The sequence below is a fragment of the Hypanus sabinus genome, chromosome 6, assembly GCF_030144855.1.
Source record: "Hypanus sabinus isolate sHypSab1 chromosome 6, sHypSab1.hap1, whole genome shotgun sequence".
Taxonomy (NCBI): Eukaryota; Metazoa; Chordata; class Chondrichthyes; order Myliobatiformes; family Dasyatidae; genus Hypanus; species Hypanus sabinus.
In genome coordinates, this window is record NC_082711.1 from 136,176,285 (window position 1) to 136,199,125 (window position 22,841).

Below are 22,841 nucleotides of genomic sequence, written 5' to 3' on the forward strand. Positions count from 1 at the left end.
TTATTAAAAATTGTTTAATCTTCATCTTCAAATACATAGTGAAAAAGTACATTACACTGCATCAATGGTAAAGCACCACTAAAAAAATCTTGTAGCTCAGATGCTTTCAGTAAGGCCTGTCGCGTCGATCCATTCTGTGATCACTTCTGAAATTTAAAACAGAGCCCACTTGAGTTATACAGCTTGTTGCTGAATCATCAACTTCCTCTCCAGGCATTACCTGAACTGCACCAGAGACCCACAATCTGAAATCTTTACTTGCCAATGACTTTTAAAAGTCAGTATTTATTGCCCATCTCTGAAGGTGATGGCAAGACACCTTCAAATTGCTAGTTCTTCTGAAGATGCCCCCTACAATACAGCTAAATAGCAAGTTCCAGAATTTAATCCAAAAATATTCCAAGAATGGTGTTAGAACGTGAAAGTGTGATCATTTTCCTGCACCTACCGCAGAATAGTTTAGCTATTCATTAAAACTGAGATCAGCCATGATCTCAGAATGGCGGTGCAGGCTCAAAGGGCCAAATGGTCTACTTCTGTACCTATTGTCTAAAACCCATAAATGCCGCAAGCTTTGCAAATCAAAAGGGAAGCCAGCATTAGCATGCAGCTTTAGACCAAAAGTCATGGGAGAGAAAGAAAAAATAAATCCGTAGATTCCAAAATAGTTGAATGACAAGACACACCTATATCATTAAACCATGCAGGGTAATCGAGTGGGGAAGAGAAGACAAAGAAAACAAAAAGCATTTGTGTATACCTTCCTCCGCCCATTCTTCCAGAACCAAAACCATGATCTCCACCTCTACCCCCACGGCCCCTGAATCCACTTCTGCCACGATATTCTGGTGGGGGGGGGGGGGGGGGGGGGGAAAGAGAAGAGAGAGAGAAGGAAAAAAGTCATCTTTTAAAGTAACTGGGGACTTTTCAAATCACCTAGGATTGAAATAATAACCTGAAACAAGTTTCAACACTTGACCATTATGAATCCCAAGCAGATAAACTTTTAAGACTGAAATAATTACCGTATACCGAAATACCCAGTTTCCAAATTCATCCAGTAATACATACCACCACCACCTCCACCATCCACTCTGGGTGTTCTGCACTGGTTGCATTCATTTCTCCATGAGAAATTGACATTACCACAAGATCTAGGAAACAAAATTTTAAAGTACCTCAACAGCCGATGTGATAAGAGCACATCTCAATTCAATTTCAAGTCATATTCACAAGCTAGTCCAGGTGATCAATACAAGACAAATTCTGAAAGTTCAACACAACTTACAGATTTGGGCAAGTCCAATCATCACCTCTCGGACCACCACCACCACCACCACCACGAAAACCACGACCATGTCCTCTACTCATATGGCCACCTGGGGAAAAAAACGTACCCATTGTTAATCATATGCAAATTTATCCGACATTTGTAAAAGCAGTTTTGTCATCTAGAAGTACCTCCACGACCACCTCTGCCACCTCGTACGAACTCTGATCGTCTTGTTGCGAATGAAACTTTTATTATGTTTCCATGGAAATCCTTCCCTGAAAAATTTGCAACATCAGTTTAGCAAAGCTATGAAAAAAAGTAAAACCCACATTCAAATTACTTGCACAGACAAACTTGTGCCCCACTGAACAAAGTACACCATTTACGATAATACTTTATGTAGTTGATGTAATTCATATATGCAGGAATGGAAACAGCATTTCTACTATGATGTTAGTGATCAATCATTTAGGAACCACATAATGGAAAAATCTCCAATTCACTGAATAGAAACTGATTTTAAAAAGTTGCTTGCAAGTTCCTACCAAATGGTCGTTAATGATCATTGCTCATTACAGCTCCAGATCTCAAGCAGGTAAGTGTTTCTTGTGATGGGCTCAGAAGCTATTATGGTCGTCACTAGGTGGTGGAGTTACGATGGCACCAAGTGGCTGCCTCTTCGAGATCCTGATTTGCAAGTGCCACTCAACCCACTTTAAAAAAGAAATAAAAATAACGGGATGAATTCCCGTTCTTGGAGCTCATTGGCTGACCGTTTTTCAACATTCTCCAGACACATCTTGAAAGGTGGTGCCTTTGGGGTACAGCCCTGCAGACAACAGTTTGCGGGGGGGGGAGGGGGAGGTGAAGAAACTATATCCCTATCTCATAGGGAAGAGTCTACTTGGGAATCCCAGAATAAAAAACAACATGGCAGATGGTAACACCATAACAGCAGCTGTCAGTCTCCACTTTCACTGAGAAAATGGGCGACATCCCTCTGCCGCTCATTAGTAAGAGAGCACCTGTGGCACATCAAACTGTCGGGTAAACGACTATAAACTGCAGTTCATGGTCTCTCTTTGGGTGCTTTGCCATTGCTTGGTGGCTGCTGGGGTTTTTTGCTGAAGTTGGGGTGGGGGGGAGAGAGAGAAGAGGTTGTCGTTTGCATAGGGGAGGAGGGAGGGGGCATGTCCAACAGAATGGACATATGCACTCATGATTCATAAGTAATGTTTTCATTTTTTTTTAAATAACAATGCCTTGAAAAAATATTCAGCACCCAACCCTTTGTTCACATAAATAAGTATTGTAACCAGCGGTTTAGATCAATTTAACTGAGATTTACTTGTGAATCACTAGCTCCTTTTTCACAGTAGAGTCCAAACAACAGGGAAAATTGTAAAAACTGAAACAACAGATCAGAAGAATTCATCCTCCCTTCCTCAGTATTTAGTTGAAACGCCTCTCACAGCTATTACAGTTAGTAGTCTTCCTGGACAAGTCTCTATTAGTTTTGTACAACCTGATGGAGTAAGGCTTGCCAATTCCTTAGTTGGGGAAGCAGCAGCGGACAGTAATCTTGAGGTCTTGATTGGATTGAGGTCAGGATTCTGACTGGGCCACTCAAGGCCATCAATTTTCTTCCTTGCTCTGGCAGTGTGCTTTGGGTCGTTGTCCTGCCGAAAGACTAACTTTCTCCCCAGATTAAGCTTTCTGCTACAGGCCAGATTTATTTTTTTCTTTTTAAATCCAGGATCTATGTTTAGCAGTATTCATCTTCCCATCAATCCTGATCAGATTTCCAGTCCCTGCTGCTGAAAAGCATCTGCATGGAATGATGCTACCTCTAAACTTTACAGTAATGATGTTGTTGCCTGGCTAATGCTCAGTATTAAATTTACACCACACATACAGCTTAGCGTTGAGATCACAAGGTGACACTTCAGTCGCATCCAACCACAAGACCTTCTTCCACATCTTTACAGCATCTTCTAAGTGATGCTTTTGCAAAGTCTTTACAGGCATGGATATTTTTAAATTTTTAGTCATGGCTTCTTTCTTGATTGTGGAGCCATGAACTTCATATCCAGTTGCAGCCACCGACTTCTACAGCTCATTCAGAGTGAATGTTGGCATTACAGTTACCTCTTACAAGTGTCATTCTTTGCTGGGGACTAAATTTAGAGGGGAGGCCTGACCTAGAGCACAGTATGGCTGTGGTTTCATATTTTTCAACTTTTTCCACAGTGAACTGCACTGAACTCAGTGTATTTGAAATGGTATTGAACCCTTCCCAGATTTGTGCTTCTCTATTATCACTTCCCTGACTTGTCTTGAATACTCTTTTTGTCTCCCATTTTGGTTTGGTCTGTTGAAAATCTAACGGGGGAGCGATTATTAATCGGGTGATCCTCCAATTTTCTACATCAACAAATTGAGTGAGTTGGTAAGGTAATGTATAGTATTGCACCCCAGTAAAATTAGCATTGTAATTATAAAGATGACCACTTTTTTTTTTAAAAAAAAGCTTCAATTGTTGATGGGTTTTGGATTTTTTCTTCTGGTTTGACATGATGCACAGTGTTTTGTAGATTAGTTCAAAAAATTCCACTTCAATACAGTTTAAATTTAGAAAACAAGACAGTTAAATGTGAAAATAGTTGTGGGGGGGGGGGGGATGAATATTTTTTCGGGTCACTGTAAATGTGCTTGGCTTTGAAAGCTTTTGTATGCCAAAGACATTGTTGATAGTTAGAAGACCTGTGCTACAGCTGGGTCATCTAAAACTGAATACAGGAATGAGTGGGCACCATGGCCAACTGGAGAACTTGCCTGCCAGCAAGAGAATTCTCCCCTCATTATATAAAAAAAATCTTACCATCAAACCAATCAATTGCTGCTTTTGCTGATGGCGGGTCATCAAAAGACACTGTTGCTTCACCTTTCAGTTTGCCTGTCACCTTATCGGTATAGAGGTTGATCATGGCATTTCCAGTTTTCTTATTAGTCTGCAAAATACAGACCAGTAAGATGGGTGATCATTAATGCACAAATTCCTGAGAAAATAACAGGCAACAAGAAAGCATTACATACAAACCTTAATCACACCAATTTGTTTAAAGAACTCAGCAACTTGTTCAGTTGTCACATTATCTCCCAAGCCCTGGACAAAAATGGTGTTGTTATCAGAGTTATCATCAGAGGCTGTGAACAAAAAGACATGTTTACATGTTTTGCTGGTCATTACAGGTATTAGTTTACAAGATGAAGATTATTGATCAGATCAAAAGGAAATTATATTTAAACTCAAAACTACATTTCTGTTGGAGCCTACATCCTTTCTGCAAATGAAGCCAAAACTAATTGCAACTGAGCAATACTCAGGCCACCAGCATATTTCATTACAACACTGGAGCCTTTTGACTCAGATCTATTCAGTGACCACTGAGTATATTCCCAGTCTTCTGCTGTAGTCCATCCACTTCAAGGTCTAACTGTTGTGAGTTCAGAAATACTCTTCTGCACACCACTGTTGTAACGTGTGGCTGAGTTACTACCACACTCCTATCAGTTTGAACGAGTCTGGCCATTCTCCTCTGACCCCTCTTATTAAGAAGGCATTTTTGCCCACAGAACTGCTGCTCAATGGATGTTTGTTTTTTTAAAATAACACCATTCCCTGTAAACTTAGACTGTTGAACACACACAAAAAAAATTACATCAAAATCCCAAATCAGCAGTTTAAGATACATCAACCACTCCTTGTGGCACCAATCGTTCCATGGTAAAAGTCACTTCGATCACATTTCTTCCCCATTCTGATGTTTGAGCTGAACAACTGAACCTCTTGATCATGTCTGTATGCTTTTATGCTGCCAAATGATTGGCTGATTAGATATTTGCATTAATGAGGTGTACAGGTATAACTAAAAGGGACCACTTGAGCTTATATCCATATAGCCTATTATTAATCTGATGAGAGCAGAGTTTTGTTTCGCTTCTTACAGCAACATATAGTAGAAACATCACTAATTTGTAGAATATTGAAGTCTGCCTACCAGGATTAGGACCTTGTCCATGATCTCTTGAGTCTGTAGAATAAGAGGACAAAAGATTTGGAACACTTTAAGTGTACACTTAAACCACCACTGAATTTGCTCCCTCAGCCCAGAATTGATCTGCATGCTTGGTCACATGAAGGCCACCAAATGCATCATTTTGCAGGGGTGTTAAAACCAAACAATTTATAACCTAACACAATTACATTCAAACATGATTTGCCCATTCAACAATTTACAGGAAAACATTTCCAAACATTGATCAAAGTGCCAAACAGTGCATCATCCAATGGTACTAATAATTCTAGGTTGAATTTACTCTAAGTATATGTTGAGTTTTAAACATGTATTCTCAGAACACAACTTAAGAAAAAATTTTTATGATGGAAATTATTTTCCCATTCCTGTCTGACACTGGTCAAGGTGCAGGTGATGTGCTGCACATTAATTCTTATAGAAAAGCCATTTAAGGAAAATGGAAAATGCTAGTTTGGAAAATGTCACTCAGCCAGTTCAGTTGTCAGTGCCTCAGTTCGCACAAATAACTTCTGCATACACCAAGTAACAGTAAAACCCAAGTTGTTTCAGTTAGGACCTACAAGTCCAATTTCTCAAGCATGTTATTATTTTAATCTGCCAAAACACAACCGTTCTAGAAATCATAATTGGTAATTTTCAAAATAGCTTAATAGTAAAGTGCTTTTGGGTATAAGCAATGATCTAAATATAGACTAAGTAATAGGTCTCTAGAACACCAATAGCAACATTGTACTTGAATAAACAAATCTCAAGAGGATCATTTCTACCCTCCACCCTTGACAAACTGCAACTCTCAGCCCCTTACCAACTCGAAGTTTCCAGGTTGTATACACTCAGAAGATAATGCTAAATGCTCCAGTACTGCAAGATGTGGAAATGGTGGCTTAATGGCACAAAAGTCAGAAATTCACTGAAATAGTTCCAATACTCTCCACTTACCACCAAAATTATTGAAGCCACCACGGTCACCACTGCTGCAGAGGAAAAAATTGAAGAAATGATGCTTTCCTTGTGCCAGTTACAAGTTGAGAAAAAAGGCTTTATCTTGATGATTCAAAGTATTGACCAATAATGACATATCCAGGTTCATTACTGAATGCATAACTCAGTTATTCAAAAATCTTCCATCATAAAATTTTTACAAAAACCTTTGGTGTAAGATTTGAGTCAATTTCATGTCTTAGTTCTCAAGTGCAATTCTTTAATAATTTGAAGAGCTAGTGAAATGTACCTGCCACTTAGCTTCTAGGTAAAAGTTCCTTGAATTAAATTACTATGAGCCAATTTTTTTTTTTAAATCCAAAGCTACTAAAACTTCTTTATTGCAATGTTTTTGCAGCTTCAGTAATCAGAAAGATGTGTGCAATGCACAAGCTCCATTTAAAAGGTCAAGAAGTGTACTAGGTCATTCACTCTGAAACCTGTGACACACAAAATGCAGAGCAAGTTAACAATTTTAATAACCTTACTTGAAATGTACATTATCACAGGTACACAAAAGGTAGGTGTGTATGGTAAATAGTACTTAATATAATAAATTGTAAGGAAACCCTATCAAGTAGCAAAACCAATGTCTTAAGTATAGCTTTGACTCAATCTTCAAACTAAATAACTCATGATCAAAATTAACAGCTCATCTTACACAGGTAAGTGGCATTTCATGAGATTCAACAATGTGCCAGCACATTATGCCTATGCTAGAAGTACTGTGACTGGTCAGATAACATCAATTGTCCTTCAACCACAGATGGCTCAGATAATCTGAAACAAATTTTTAAATATTCCTCTATCAGGGGTTCCCAACCTGGGGTGCTCGCACTTCCAGGGGGTGCGAGATGGAATTTCAGGGGGTGCGACAAAGAGTGGCTTGTGTCCTTGAGTGACGAATCACGAGTCATCACTCAGCCAGCTGTCAGTGTACCTTGTGAAGTGGTAGTAATGTTTGTCCCAAGCACACTCCAATCTCCCGCTGCCCGAGTCAGCGTTGAGGTGTCTCAGTATTACCTGGGAGTTACACCTCAGAGTTAAGGAGTCTCATCAATTTACTGTTTACAATTTTTTCTGAATAAATTAGAATCTAATTGCTCAAGTTATATTTGCATTTTATGCACTAAAAGCCTTTTTTTTTAAGTTCAATTTGTTCACCCGCAGTATTGTATGTGCTTCAATAATTAGAAATTAGACTTCATCTTCAAATGTGATATTACTTTTGTAGGGGGTGTGAACATTAATCAAACATTTCCTAAGGGTGTGGGGCATAGAAAGGGTTGGGAACCACTGTTCTATATAATAACATTCTATAGGAATACTCCCAAATCAAATGAGACTATGGATAAAAGAGAACTAAAAGCCAAAATTGACAATCATTATTATTCAATCAAAAAAATAATTCAGCCTTTCCCTCCCCTTCAAAGCTTTAGCCTTTGGTTCAGACAAAAGAATAGTGCCTTGTTTATATTTTTTAAAGAAAGCACAAAAACACAATTATCATCCTCAACCTGTCAGCAAATATCACAGCATCAATTCTCACAAGCCTAGTTATACTAATGAAAAAGACGACTAGCCCTCAACTCGGCAGTGGAGTTATCCGGGCACCGTCTTTTGACGGTGTTTCCGTAGCAAGCTATTCTTGCTTCTACGAGGCCAAGTTGCTAGCTCGACGTTCAACCTGACTTGGATTCAAACTGAATCTGATATTAATGCGCCACCAAGCAGGACATACTAATGAAGTCCCGCCAATTAATAAAAGCATCATGACAAAACATCGCTTGAACGGATTACTGGCTGATACGGTTAGCGAAACAAGATAATGCAAGAATTATCATTAATAGACCATTAAGGGATAAAACAGGGTACTGGCCTAACATCTAGCTATAAAGTTAAATCAGCAAGAACATCTACTTGAAAGACACCATGGATTTCCAATAAAAAAGGAAAAGATTGAAGAGCTCAACAGGTCAGGCAACATGAAGAGAATGTTAATGCCTCAGGTCAATGACCCTTCATTCTATGGGTGATGCCTTACTTGCCCAGTTGTTGTACTCTTTAGGGGAAAGAAAATGGAAATATGTCATACTATATAGAGCACATTAAATAACTTGATTGCCCCTTATGCAAATTGAGGCAATTTGCATCTCTTGGGTAAAAAAACTTGGCTTCAAAAGTCAATGCATAAAACCATCAAAACATACCCACATTGAACTGCTTGCATACCCAATTTGACTCATTATTTTGAAGTGTTTGTAAAGAAAGCATTGCAAACAATAGTTTTACCCATTATCCTTGTTCAATCTAAGTATCAGAACTTGTAAAAGTACACCGCAATGTTAAAATATCAATAGCTTATACCATTACTTTCCCACTTGCTACCACTGAAAAGCTTAGTTTCAAAAACTCATCTGACATGAAGGCTCCTTTTCTTCTGAGAAATCAGAATGATGACTGATTAGAAAATGCAGCTGACTAATGCCACATACCCAATTAACATAAATTTAGAAAAATATGACAAAATAAGGAAAATTATTACTATTCAGCAACCAAGTTTTAGTAAGGATACTCATCTGGAAACCAAAACATTTACAATGCAGTTCAGCCAGAGTCAAATGTTAAGTGGGAGACAAAGGATGCATTTGTGAACATATACCCTTGCGTTCAAAGCTAAATAATTTCCCCATTGCCAAAGTGCTGGAACAATTTCAAGTAGCACCTTTAATCCTAATGCATGATATGCAAAAATCATTGTGGTCATAGTTGTGAAGTCAAATCAATCCAAATTGTAACCAACACTTTAAACTGATCAATGACATCTGACAGTATCAAAATATACTTAAGCATTGCCAGCCACCACTGATTGAAATTTTCTCCAAAAGTATATCACTCTGGATTATACACCAGAATTTTCATTGTTACTAAGTGAAAGCAAACCTAAAATTTTAGTTCTAATACAAGAATTGTTTTGGGGATAGGAGTTTTGTTGCAGCTGCCAATATAAACAATACAAGGATCAGGATTGCAGGACAAAACCACACTAAATTCAGTCTTCAAACAGGCAGCCAAATTATACAATACTAAATGTTACTCAAATGTTGACATTTACACCATTATGAAGTGCAGATCGAACATTTTTCCAAATCTTACAGGTCAAGTTGTAATAGATGTGGCATTTCTTAACAGGAAAAAGCCATAATTAAGGGATTATCTCCAAAGGGCAAAAAAAACCTAGTTAGAAACTTTTTACATATAAAAATTTATTGATAGATACAACATGGAAACAGGTCCTTGTAGCCCAGCAGTGCCACCCAGCAAACCACCTATTTAACACTAGCTTAATCTCAGACCATTTACAATGACCATTAACCTACCAACTAGCAGGTCTTTGGATTGTGGAGGAAACCCCAGTACAGAGGAAACCTACAATCTCCCTACAAACAGGGTAGGAATTGAATTCTGACTCTCCAAGCTGTAATAGCTTTCCACTAACCACTATACTACCATAGCACCAAGGCTGGCAAAAGACAGGATAAGTTAAGGGATAAACAAAATGTGGAGGACTTTTGTTTATTATAGCTTCATGTTTCAATATTTTCCATTTACTGAAGTTTGAGTCATATTTTAGCACATTAAAAATTATCATAAGATTACTGGTACCCAACCAGTAACAAGCACACTGGTTAGAGAATACAAAACAGACAAGGGCAGTCAAAAGTTTTAGACAACTGCTCAGTCACACGATTGGTACTAAAAGCTAATTAAGTGGAAGTCAGTCTGACTGAAACAAAACACTAAGTGAAAAATTTAGTTAAATGTAAACCATGACTCTTCACTGCATTTCTCTGCACAGTATGCAGAGTTAATTAAGTGTTCCAGGCCAAGTTATAACAGAAAACATTGATCTTAACTTGATAAAGCTTATTTAACAAATGAGGTAAAGATAACTAATAAGATACATATAGATGAATCTTAAGTGTGTTAGGACAAGTGACAAACAGGTTATGATTTAAGGTCAAAGAAACACCTACCCCATTCTACCACGTTCCCCTCTGTCATTTTCATATCCACCATGGCTGTATCCTCCACGACCTCTACCTTGTTGCCTGCCAAAATTTCGGTTGTCATCTCCAAATTTACTCCTCCCAGGTCTATCCTGCTCGTAGTCATCTTAATGTGGTGAGACAGGGATGGGCAATGACAAAAAAAGTTATAACAATTGCCACTTCTTTCATAAATAAACATGCTACCTTTCACACTAATAGTTATATTTTATAGAATAACTGTCAATTCTCAACAATACAGGGCTATAGCAGAAAAGTGTCTCTGTGGATACTGCAAGTTCAAACACATTGCTTCATTCTTCATGCAACATACTCCTAAGTTTCTTAGTGACTCAGCAGGTAAATTAAATGAGTGACAGCACAACCCACAACCAGGAGAACATCTTAGATCCCAGCCCTCCACTACATATTCAGGAGTTGACCAACAAGAAACTCTGCCAAATATTAAACCAGAGAACAGTTAGACATTATCCAAATGTATTTTTTCTTCCAGTGTGATATATTACCATTATCCACACAGCCCAGAATAAATTGGGAGATATTATAGTGTATCTCCTTCCCCACTACTTGCCATATCTCATTTTGTCATGGTAGGTGGAGCCATCTTTCCTTGGATACCTCACTTACCTCCTGGTCTCTGCTGGCCATAGCCCTCATGTGGTGGATGGTAGGAGGTCGACTGGCTGTAACTTGATTGGCTTGACTGGGAACTATACTCTGTTTCCGATTTTGAGCCATAACTGCAAGAGAGAAGTTGTGATTAAATGGAAATATTTCACTATGGAGGCTCCAAATTTGTCTGGTAGACACAATCTCCTTGTTGAGGAAAGCATGCCTAGTGTCCAAACTTTTTGGCTATCAAAAGCTTAAGAAAACCTATGAAGTTCTGAATTCAGGTCAGTGAGTCATGATTTAGAGGACCTAGCAAGCAGCTGTTTGAGGCCATCGTCCAAATTCTCCAGGTTTCCTGTTATTTTCTATCAAGAAAAAAAGAATGAAAAGCAGCAAAAAAAATTAGGTCAAGCAACATCAGTGGATATAAAACCTTAGTATTTCAAATTAAAAAATAGCAGAATGATTACATTTTTTTCCTCTCCATAGATATACTGAGCCAAATATTTCCACTATTTTGTTACAGCTTACCAGCATCTGTTGCCTTTGTACAAGGGTAGGGAAAGAAAGCCCAAACTTGGCAACCACACCAACAGGGCAGGCAGCTAAGAGAATGAGATTCACAGGGTGAGTAAACAGCAAAATGGAAAAAAATGTATAGTAGTATTCAGAGAGGGGCCATGACATTCTATGGGAAAAATAGACAGTTTATAATTTAAGAAGTTATTCCAAGCTAGGCAGTGAGGAATTGCACACAAAAAGGTGCACATCAAGCTATTGAAAACAGGACATCAATACTCTACAAAAGTAAGTGCATAGTATTGAGTTTGAAATAACAGTGCAGTCCTCTCAAGAATCTGTACTCAAAATGGCAAGAACATAGCTGGGTATCAAATAAGGATGCAGATTGGGCAGTTGTAATGAAACCTAGGAAGCTAAAAATGCAAGCTTGAGATCAAAGAATGCAGATAATTCTTTCCAGAAGAGAAAGAAAGCAGATTTGAAAGGACCAAGTATGACTTTCAACCGTAGCAATGATTGTATAACAATTCTGGTCCAAAGTTGGTAGCAAAAATGCTTGTTTAATGGATTTTTAATATTTATAACATGAACTATAACTGATTTAGAAACATAATTCAGTGCAGTAAGGCTGGGACATCACTGGGAGTAAGTGCCACCATGAAGCAAATGCACACATTGACTCAGGATTGTACTGGATAGCAACACAAAGCCTTCCAAAAATCAAGTGTACTTTAAGTCATGCAGTAGTTGCAGGATGAAGAATTACTTACCATTTTGATTCCTTGTTCTGCAGCTGCTCAAATTGGAGTCAGGATTGGGAGGACCGGGACTCATTCAACCCCATGTTACAATAAGTCAATCAGGGGTAAGTAGAATAAATTTGCCTAGGCTAAAATAAATTAGTTATTTACTAAGTGTGGCATTAAATGGTACAGGAAGTTGGCAAGGCATGCTCTATAAACATTTTTGTCATGTATACAGAAAGAATTTCAAAGCGTTTGGATATGTAACTAGCCAGGGTACACAAACACTGGATGTGCAGTATATGAGTTCCTGAGAAAAAGGGAGGATATACTTGTCAAGGGCATGTTTGATGAGTTTGGAAATAGAAAAACAGGGCTGGCAGTAAAGAATACTGTAATTTATAAATAGTAGTGTGCTGAAAATTCGAGAGGAGAAAGAAAAATAAAGAAATCCTGTCCTCACAAAGATATGTCACATTTATAAATTAGCTACGTACTTTAGGGAATCCATGTGATGATCTAAAAGAGAATCAACTTGGTTTCAGGCAGTTATAATTGAATTGCTGAGTAGAACTAGAGTGTCAGGTACCATTGCCATGGAGACAAGGGAATGAATGGCTAGCACACACCAGTTATAGGTAGGTCATGATTTAATATGATATTTGAGACATTTGGGAATAGGAAATAACAATATGCTCCAGTATACTTATAACATCCTCAATTACGTGGCACAGAGGAATTAAAGACCGATACAATAGCAATCTTGCATATTTGAAGCCATAACTAGAGGTTTGAAGGGTTGAATATTATTATTTTTGGCTCAAATATTTAAATATCTTAAATTACTGGGGTATTACCTGCTGGGGGAATCAGAATGCTGGCCATAACTGCCGTACATCTGGTGTTGTCCATAAGTATTACGAGAACCTTCATTTCCAGAGCCTTGTCCACTCTGTCCATAGCATTGTCCACTCTGTCCATAGCCTGATGTTGAAGACCCTGAATTCAACCCTGCAACAGAGAAAGAGAATTTACGTTGAGGTAGCTGTACTTTTCAAGAAAAGCTACAATGTAGACAAAAACATGATATACCTGACTGCGCTTGTCCATAACTTGAACCATACCCACTTTGGCCTTGTCCATATCCAGATGCACCACCAGACTGCTCATAGCCACCATAACCCTTAGCAGAGAGATGCACATTAGTTACAAAACTGTTGACTTACACATACCCACCTAATTACACTTGCTTCCCAAAATGAGTATTCTGCTAAAACATTTCCACATTTTGTCATAGATTTATCAGCATATTACCATAGCATGTGGATCTATCTTTAGTCCTCCTTACCGAACAGATCTGCTACTTCAATGCATAACTGCAACTACAACAAAGGCACTAGCAAAGATTTTCAAAGACAAAACGGGTTCCAAACATCAGCCAAGGTCTAGTTTGCAGAAGTTGAAGTTTACCATAAGCATGGTTGCATGTTTCAAATCAGGAAGGAGAAAAAGGCAAGGGGACTATGAAACAATACATTTTCAAGCACAAGCATTTAAAGTACAACTACCCTATCCTATACACAGGACCTGGATAACTGTTCTTAAAAATCCAGAGGCCGTATCTAAACAAAAAAATACACAGCAGTCCTATTTGAGAAATTTTTAAAAAGCAAACCCACAGTAACATTCTAGATGTATAGATGACATTGACCTACAAAGCATCACCAAGCAAGTTGCTATTCAACACATCTCTTCCCCAGGAAAAGTAAGTGCCGCACGTGAGGGCTTTCCATATAAAACAGTAAATGTAATTCTCATTTACAGGTATGCGTCGCTTAACATCCACGATACATTGTGAAATCGGATGTTACGTGAACACCATTTACTGTATATACTTAATAAAGCTATATCGAGTACTGTACTGTACCTGTATTGACTAAATAGCCAAGAACTTACACTAACTGTATACTGTACATTATAATACATACACTAAATTTTTATTTCATTTTAAACTTCGATTTTTTTTTTACTTTTTAAACTTTTATTTAAACACTTTCTTAGCCTATCACACAATTTATCAAAGAGGATGAGGTTCATCCACGTCACTGTTCTCAACTTCCTCATAGTGTTCCACTTCTTCAGGAATGTGTCCAGTGTTGTTCGCCTAGTTTGCTTTTTCGTTTATTCATCAGCACTCAGACTCACCATTAACTTTCACATTATGCAACGAAAAACATTACTTGAAGTGCTTGAACCACACAGAGCTAGCACTGAACTCATTAATTTCAAACATGCTTTTTCATTAATTTCAAACAAGCTCCGTGCCTTAGCAGTGATCGTCAACATGCTGAGAGTGATTCTCTTTTGTGTTTGGTCCTCAATCCATGTCATTAGCAATTTCTCCATATCTGATATAGGTCCCCCTCGCATTTTCGTGAGCCTTGTAGTTTTCAGTGAAGCCGATCCTTTAACAGCTTCTAGAATTTTTTCGTTCTTTTTCAGGATCGTCGTGATTGTCGAGTGCGACACGCCTAAATCCCGAGCAACAGCATTCACTGGTTTTCCACCTTCATATTGTTTAATAACCTTTTGTTTCACTTCCAAATCAATACTTTTCCTTTGCCTCTTGCTGCTGCTATCACTAGGAGTGGTTTTGCTGCATTTGGAAGCCATGATGCACTTTACAGTAACATTTTCGAAAGTAAGTGAAAACAGATAATGCTACTACACTGAAGAGATGTGCGATACGAGATTGGTTATGTCCACTACGTCACGCTCTCCGATCGGGACTACGGACGTATATGCGATCAGACGTTAAGCAGCACACACCTGTACTACCATGGAGCTTTCAGTCTCAATTGTTCCAGCTATAGCTGGCCTTGGCCTTCAACTGTCCACAGTGGCTGGAAATTCATAATTTCAACCCATGGGCTTGTCAGATACTGCTATTTAATGCTTTATAAAGATGTTGGAATTTGCTAGCACGACATTTGAAATACATGTGATATCCAAAGGAATGATCAGACAGCAAGATTGCTAACTTGCAGATTTCTAACAGCAGAGTTGAACAAAGATAGAAGATTCAACCAAATCAGTGATCAATCTAACTAACTTAATTCATAGATGTTTTGCATTCTATAACCAGGGCAGGTTATTGAACCTGTGAAGGAAAATTTGTGACCAAAAGTTTAAAATTAAAGCTCAAATTCTTTTGATATGTAAACAAAAATGTTAAGAAAAGAATAAGATGTCAAGTTTCACCCCTCTAAGTACCAAGACTAGGCCATAAAGGAAGCAATCTTTAATTGTAATGACAGAAACAGACAAATTAGGCCATTTAAAATAACAACCTGGTGAATGGCGAACTATTCAAATAAAAGCACACACAAAATGCTGGTGGAACACAGCAGGCCAGTCAGCATCTATAAGGAGAAGCACTGTCGACGTTTCGGGCCAAGACCCGACAGTGCTTCTCCTTATAGATGCTGTCTGGCCTGCTGCATTCCACCAGCATTTTGTGTGTGTTTTGAATTTCCAGCATCTGCAGATTTCCTCGTGTGTGCTATTCAAATAAAACATTGTCAAGGTGGTTTTATCAACAGCATTCGAACTAGATTGAAACAGTTTACTGAATCATTTTCCAAATACGTTTGATCAAACTGCAGTGCAGATTCAGCTATTAATCAGCTATTATTCAGGACAGATCAAGTAGTAGGGAAATTCATGTGCAATAATGATGAGACAAAACCAAGCACCAAATGCATTTTCATCAAGTTCAACATAAAGTACAATTGTTAGTGTTATTAGTTTAGGCAGGTTGTGCAGAAAACCAGGTAATTGCAAAGGGTTCACAAACCTTTTCCAAATTTTTCTGAAGAATGCAGAACCTCAGTTTAAAGCAATATTCTCAATAAAGCTGCGTGACTACTACATATGGAAAAATCCAACTTCAGTTATGTTCCATCACTGAACACACTAATAGTCAAAGGAACCCAAATATGACCAAACTAATGAGAGGCAAACGATAAAAAGCAAACACCCAAATGTTTTCAGCAATAACCAGTTTAGGGGAGCAGAGTATTCGATTACAATAGGAACCCAAGCACTTTAATATTTAAGTAGGAAGAGTGCATTTATTTTAGTTCAAGAGCTATGGTATTTCTGCAGGTCTATCTGGGAAGTTCCTTCAAATGAATTTAGCCAAAATTATTGTGTTTTGATTGAAACCAGAGATTGTGACTGATATTAAAGTCTTTACAGTAGCAAATAATCACATCCAGTATCTCCACTCCCCCCATGCAGCCATGAAAGTAAACATGCTCCAATTATTTAGAAATTCATTCCCAATATACACCAAGGCTCCATGCTAACACTTCGATTCTTGAAGACCAATTATCAAAAGAATGGTATTTACTATAGGTATGCACCTAGAACATTTCTTGCATTAAGTATACTTTATTTCATGAAGGCTCCAAGACACTGCTTCTGTTGCTCTCAGCAACTCTGGGAGCTAATGAAAGCAACTGTTGCGGGGCAGAGTGCAAATATGTTTTGCAAATGCACAATTCCTCCTAAATATTATCTGTTGATCTTGGTAGTACTACTGAAAGACCTTGGAATTAATAAAATCACTCAACCTATAATCTTACCATGTAGCAATCCTCTAATAACATTGTGTCTTAGACTCAAAAAAATCTTCCATTGACCAAGCAAGATTCCTCTGTAGTCTATTCCTCCTTGCTGCACCAAACAGGGCTCAGTCTTCAAGAAAACTGGGTCCCAGCAGAACACAAGGTGCAACCAGTGGTCCTGGACAGCCACTAAGCTAACGATAAATTGTTTCTACCTTCAAATGCTTGTTTCTTCCAATGAAGCACAGAAAATTATCCCTTAGCTTACACTGGGGTTAAAGTTGTGGGAAAATCTGATATTTACAAACTTTTGCTCATGCCAAGTGCTCCTATTAAATTCATTGGAGAAACTCTGATTAGATGCCAGAGCTCAAGAATTATACTCAAAAACCTAAACATTTAAAATTGCAAGTAATTACTATCACTGTCTAAAAATAATATGAAGTGAAACGTACAAGCAGTCTCTTACCAACCTACCCGCTCTACTAGTTATTTTATTCCCCTGCGAACCACAACCCCCAGCCCCCAAAAATTTGTTCTGAGCAGTTGTGTTAAAAAATTATTCTCCTTAATAGCAAGCCTGAGTGTTGATAATAAACATTAACATTGATTATAGTCCGGAGCCTCAAATTTACCTAGGATTGCTGGGAGGTGGGAACCAAACTGAAGAGAAGGAGGAAGAGGTACTTGGCTCACAAATAGAGAAAGCTTGGTGACAGTGCAAAAGGGAGGATAAGCAGGTGATAGAGAAGGGACACGGTCAGACCAATGGTTTGAGATGTGTCTATTTTAATGCAAGGAGTGTTATGAACAAAGCAATGAGCTTAGCACATGGATCAGAACTTGGAGCTATGATGTTGTGGCCATCACGGAGACTTGGATGGCTCAGGGACAGGAATGGTTACTTCAAGTGCCAAGCTTTAAATGTTTCAGAAGGGACAGGGAGGGACGCAAAAGGTGGGGGCGCAGCACTGTTGATCAGGGATAAGTGTCACAGCTGCAGAAATGGAGGAAGACATGGAGGATTATCTACAGAGTCTCTGTGGGTGGAAGTTAGGAACAGAAAGGGGTCAATAACTCTACAGGGTGTTTTTTTTATATATAGACCACTCAATAGTAACAGGGACTTCGAGAAGCAGATAGGGAGATAGATTCTGGAAAGGTTGTAATAACAGGGTTGTTGTGATGTCAAATATCGAACGGCATCTTCCAAGAGTGAGGGGCTTAGATGGGGTGGAGTTTGTTAGGTGTGTTCAAGAAGGTTTCTTGACACAATATACAGATAAGCCTTCAAGAGGAGAGGTTGTACTTGATCTCGTATTTGGAAATGAACCTGGTCAGGTGTCAGGTCTCTGGTCTCTCAGTGGGAGAGCATTTTGGAGATAGTGATCATAATTCTATCTCCTTTACCATTGCATTGGAGAGTGTTTAAAAAAGCGTTAAATTGGAGTAAGGGGAAAATCTGAGACCATCAGGTAGGAACTTGGAAGCATAAATTGGGAACAGATGTTCTCAGGGAAGTGCACAGAAGAACGGTGGAAATGTTCAGGGGATACTTGTGTGGAGTTCTGCATAGTTACGTTTCAATGAGGCAGGGAAAGGATAGCAGGGTACAGGAACCATGGTTTACAAAGGCTGTTGTAAATCTAGTCAAGAAGAAAAGAAGAGCTTATGCAAAGGTTCAAAAAAATTTTTAAAAACTAGGTAATGATAGAGATCTAGGAGATTATATGGCTAGAAGGAAGGACCTTAAGAAAGAAATTAGGAGACCCAGAAAGGGCCATGAGAAGGCCTTGGCGGACAGGATTAAGGAAAACCTCAAGGCATTCTACAAGTATGTGAAGAGCAAGAGGATAAGAGAGAATAGGACCAATCAAGTGCGACAATGGAAAAGTGTGTATGGAACCAGAGGATATAACAGAGGTACTTAATGAATACTTTACTTCAGTATTCACTACTGAAAAGAATCTTGATGATTGTAGGGATGACTTACAGCAGACTGAAAAGTTTGAGCATGTAGTTATTAAGGAAGAGGATGTGCTGGAGCTTTTGGAAAGCATCAAGTTGATTAAGTCACTGGGACCAGACGAGATATACCCAGGCTACTGTGGGAGGCAAGGGGGAAGATTGCTGAGCCTCTGGCAATGAGGACAGAGAGATTCCAGAGAATTGGAGGTTTGGAGGTTTGCAGATGTTGTTCCATTATTCAAGAAAGAGAATAGAGACAGCCCAGAAAATTATAGACCAGTGAATCTTACTTCAGTGGCTGGTAAGCTGATCGAGAAGATCCTGAGAGGCAGGATTTATGAACACTTGGAGAGGCATAATATGATTAGGAAAAGTCAGCATGGCTTTGTCAAAGGCAGGTCGTCCCTTACGAGCCTGATTGAATTTCTTGAGGATGTGACTAAACACATTGATGAAAGTAGAGCAGTAGGTGTAGTGTATATGGATTTCAGCAAGGCATATGACAAGGTACCCCATGCAAGACTTATTGAGAAAGTAAGGAAGCATGGGATCCAAAGGGACACTGCTTTGCCCACAGAAGGCAAAGAGTGGTTGTCGATAGGTCATAGTCTGCATGGAGGTCAGTGATACAGTGCTGTGCCTCAGGGATCTGTTCTGGGATCCCTACTCTTCATCATTTTTTTAATAAATGACCTGGGTGAGGAAGTGGAGGGTTGGGTTAGTAAATTTGTTGATGACACAAAGTTTGGGGATGTTGTGAATAGAGGACTGCCAGAGGTTACAACGGGACATTGATAGGATGCAAAACTGCAGAAGTGGCAGATGGAGTTCAACCCAGATAACTGTAAGGTGGCTCATTTTGGTAGATCAAATATGATGGATCCAACTGTCAAGTTGGAGTTCTTGTTCTTTTTTGAACATGTGCAGCTTCCCCACTTCAATGACCAAACAACTTTTCCATTTTTTTTCCTTTTATTCTTCACAAGTACGGAAGTTTGATAGTTCTTAGTCATAAGTTGTAAGTCTAGTCATAAGGTTATGGTTAAGGTGAAAAACTGGCTGCCTCTTGGACTTTGTAGATGAATTTGGACCTGCACCTCCATTTCTCTAATGGACTGTTATGGCCTCCGACCGTTATGGTTCAAAACGGGCGAACCCTCTTGAAGATTTGCAAGCTATTCTAAAGCCTCACGCTGTTTCTGAGAAGCGCCTGCACGCGATGATCCCCGTGGCGGAGTTAACCCAAACGCGGTGACAGCAGTGCTCTTTTCCATAAAAGTCTCAAATTATCTAAAGTTTGGCATCTTACCGCAGATTCCAACGCTGATCCCCAGACTGCCGCTGTGACGCTGCGGGGTCCACCCAGATGTTCCAGGCAGAAGCAGCCCTCAGGCAGTAGGTTCCATCAGTGAATTCTTGCTCTTACTTTTAAATTTTATTTTCTTTTGCCTCTAGGTCCCAATACTTTCTAGAAACTCAAGTTTGACTTGACAATGGCAGAATATAGTATTATGGTAAGGCTGTTGGCAGTGTAGAGGATCAGAGGGATCTTAGGGTCCATAGGACACTCAAAACGGCTGTGCAGTTTGACTCCGTGGTTAAGAAAGCATACAGTGCACTGGCCTTCATCAATCGTGGAATTGATTTAGGAGGTGAGAGGTAATGTTGCAGCAATATAGGACCCTGGTCAGACTCCACTTGGGAGTACTGTGCTCAGTTCTGGTCTCCTCAAACTTAAGCCCAGGCTCAACTGAATGTGAGATTCAGATATTAATGCGTATGGAAGAGTCAAGAGGCACTACACAGGGGGTATCCAGAAGGTAATTTTCCAATATAACTAGTCACCATCAATTCCAACCTCCACACCTCTCAGCAAAGCCAAACTGAAGGTTTAAGTCTGACTGTGGGTGTAGTGCACCTGCTCCCACTAACGTAGACATTATTTTAGAACACCCAAACTGCTCCTTGGGTCTTTTAGGGCTGTTCTGCTGTCTACGAACTGATGTAACAGTGTAAGTGAAAATAAATGAAACTGTTTCGAATGCCTATATCTAGAATCCTTTTTTTAAGATGAGTAATAAAGCAGTAAAGCACATTAACTGAAGGGATCATTTTGATTAGATAAACTAGTGATTGTTTATTGTTGGAGTGTGTAAATGATCATCTCCCAAGAACTGAAGAATGGAGGAAAAGTGGTAACTACTGGGAAACTAGACCACAGGCAATACAAGGAGTGACTAACTGGGCAAAGGGGCAAGGTTAGCTGGAGAATTAGCATTACCAACATGTTCTGTCCCACTAATTAAGAATCTATTAACCCTCACTAACATTATAACTTGGGTTAATACATTCAATTACATCAGAAGTTACCTTACATAAACTTGCTTGTACTGCCTGTGCTAGAATCACAGCAAGATCATTCCTCCACTAAACAATTAAATGCAAACCTAGATTAAGTGGATGATAGGACAATTTTTTTTCCTCTAAGTCTTAGTAGCATCTCAAATTACATGTTTACATGTTATAGCTCTGATGAAAGATTATCCACTCAAAAATATCACCAAGTTTACCCTCAAGGCTGAAGCTCATCAATTACAGCAAACAAACCAAGAAATATAAAAGCCAGAGGAAGAACAAGTCTTATTAATTACCAGCATCAAATGCGTTGTTAAACATGACAGCTTGGTTTTGGACATCACAGCCAATGGTGTGTTTATGCTCCACTCAAGTTCTTGTGCACTTAAGCTAAAGAACATTTTAATTTTAGCAAGACTTCAGATGAAAACAAACACTGCAGAGCAACATTTGAAGTGAGGTACTCTATCCCAAAGAAGTCATTCACTCAAGACACTGGAACTCGAAACTCCCATGTGGCCACCTTGGAGGGCATTGTGGCCTAAGAGATCAAGAGAAATGTTGAGCACAAATTTACACCCTCAAACTCATTTTTGAATTATTACTGAGGCAACTTATTAAATGTAGATCTAACCAACTAAATTAATCTGTACAACTGTGAATAATAAATATGTTTGGTGCAATTAAGTAGTGATTTATTAATATGCAACTCCAACATTTAGAAAAACAGCTTCTAAGACTTTCTCCAGGCTACTCCAAACCTATAAGCCTCCAAAAATTCAACTTCCTTAAAAATGATATCTTATACACACACACGCCCTTACTGGCCCACTGGTGGCATCACATGGACCTATTTAAGCTTGAAGTCTTGAGATGCTACAATGGTTAAAAAAAAAGAAAAATGCCAAGATGACCACTAACCTATGTTAGCAGACAAGGGATCTCTGGCAGAGAGCACCCAGTGCCAAACTTTTCACATACCAATTACAGAAGGTCAATACTCCACATGGATAAGGAAGACCAAAGGATCCATTCTGATTTTGTTATTACCCTATGAGTAAGAGCAATTACTCAGGATTTTCAATTTCCTTTAATTTCCAGTGCTGAGGATCTTTACACTAAATTAATGCCCAGGTTTCAAAATCTTCACTTGATGCTGAAGAGGACCTTTGAGAAAACGAAAAGAACTGTGTCCTGGAACACTAAAGATTTAGTAACATCTATAACGGTCTTTCCTGAGGGCTTCACCTTGAAAATTTAACAAATGAGATTTTACTTTGTAGGGCGTCTCTTGCTCGTTAGGGCACATTGGTTGAAAGGAAGAAGTGAGAAGGACATGAAGCTCAGTACAGTAGTAATAAGAGGTAAAGTACAGCCCTTCATTACAGTCATAGGGCATCCCTCCACTGAAATTTCCACAGCTAAAATGTAGATTCTGTGTATCCTTATTCTGAGGTCCTTGAGCCAGCTTGAAATAATTTCTCAATCTGCATACTTATGCAATCTTTCACAGGTAATTGATAGATATTTCATACACCGTTCCACAAAAAAATGACAATTTTAGTTAATCTATAAACCCAATTTAG

General features: G+C 38.8%; 1 protein-coding gene across 2 annotated transcripts in view; it reads right to left on the reverse strand.

The window, feature by feature from the left end:
- The window catches only part of LOC132395867 (RNA-binding protein FUS-like), a 39,202-nt gene continuing 16,361 nt past the window's right edge, over positions 1-22,841 (reverse strand). Inside the window, exons 4-16 of one of the 2 annotated variants that reach the window (XM_059972987.1) lie at positions 13,394-13,484; positions 13,159-13,312; positions 11,052-11,164; positions 10,392-10,530; positions 6,313-6,344; positions 5,335-5,367; positions 4,374-4,480; positions 4,155-4,284; positions 1,462-1,548; positions 1,289-1,379; positions 1,072-1,154; positions 761-845; positions 1-146 (exon numbers count right to left, since the gene is read on the reverse strand). In XM_059972987.1, coding sequence (XP_059828970.1) covers positions 107-146; positions 761-845; positions 1,072-1,154; positions 1,289-1,379; positions 1,462-1,548; positions 4,155-4,284; positions 4,374-4,480; positions 5,335-5,367; positions 6,313-6,344; positions 10,392-10,530; positions 11,052-11,164; positions 13,159-13,312; positions 13,394-13,484 — 1,185 coding nt within the window. In that variant the 3' untranslated portion in view covers positions 1-106. Of the gene's footprint in view, positions 147-760; positions 846-1,071; positions 1,155-1,288; positions 1,380-1,461; positions 1,549-4,154; positions 4,285-4,373; positions 4,481-5,334; positions 5,368-6,312; positions 6,348-10,391; positions 10,531-11,051; positions 11,165-13,158; positions 13,313-13,393; positions 13,485-22,841 lie in introns of both variants that reach the window. The other variant, XM_059972986.1, reaches the window with a different exon arrangement.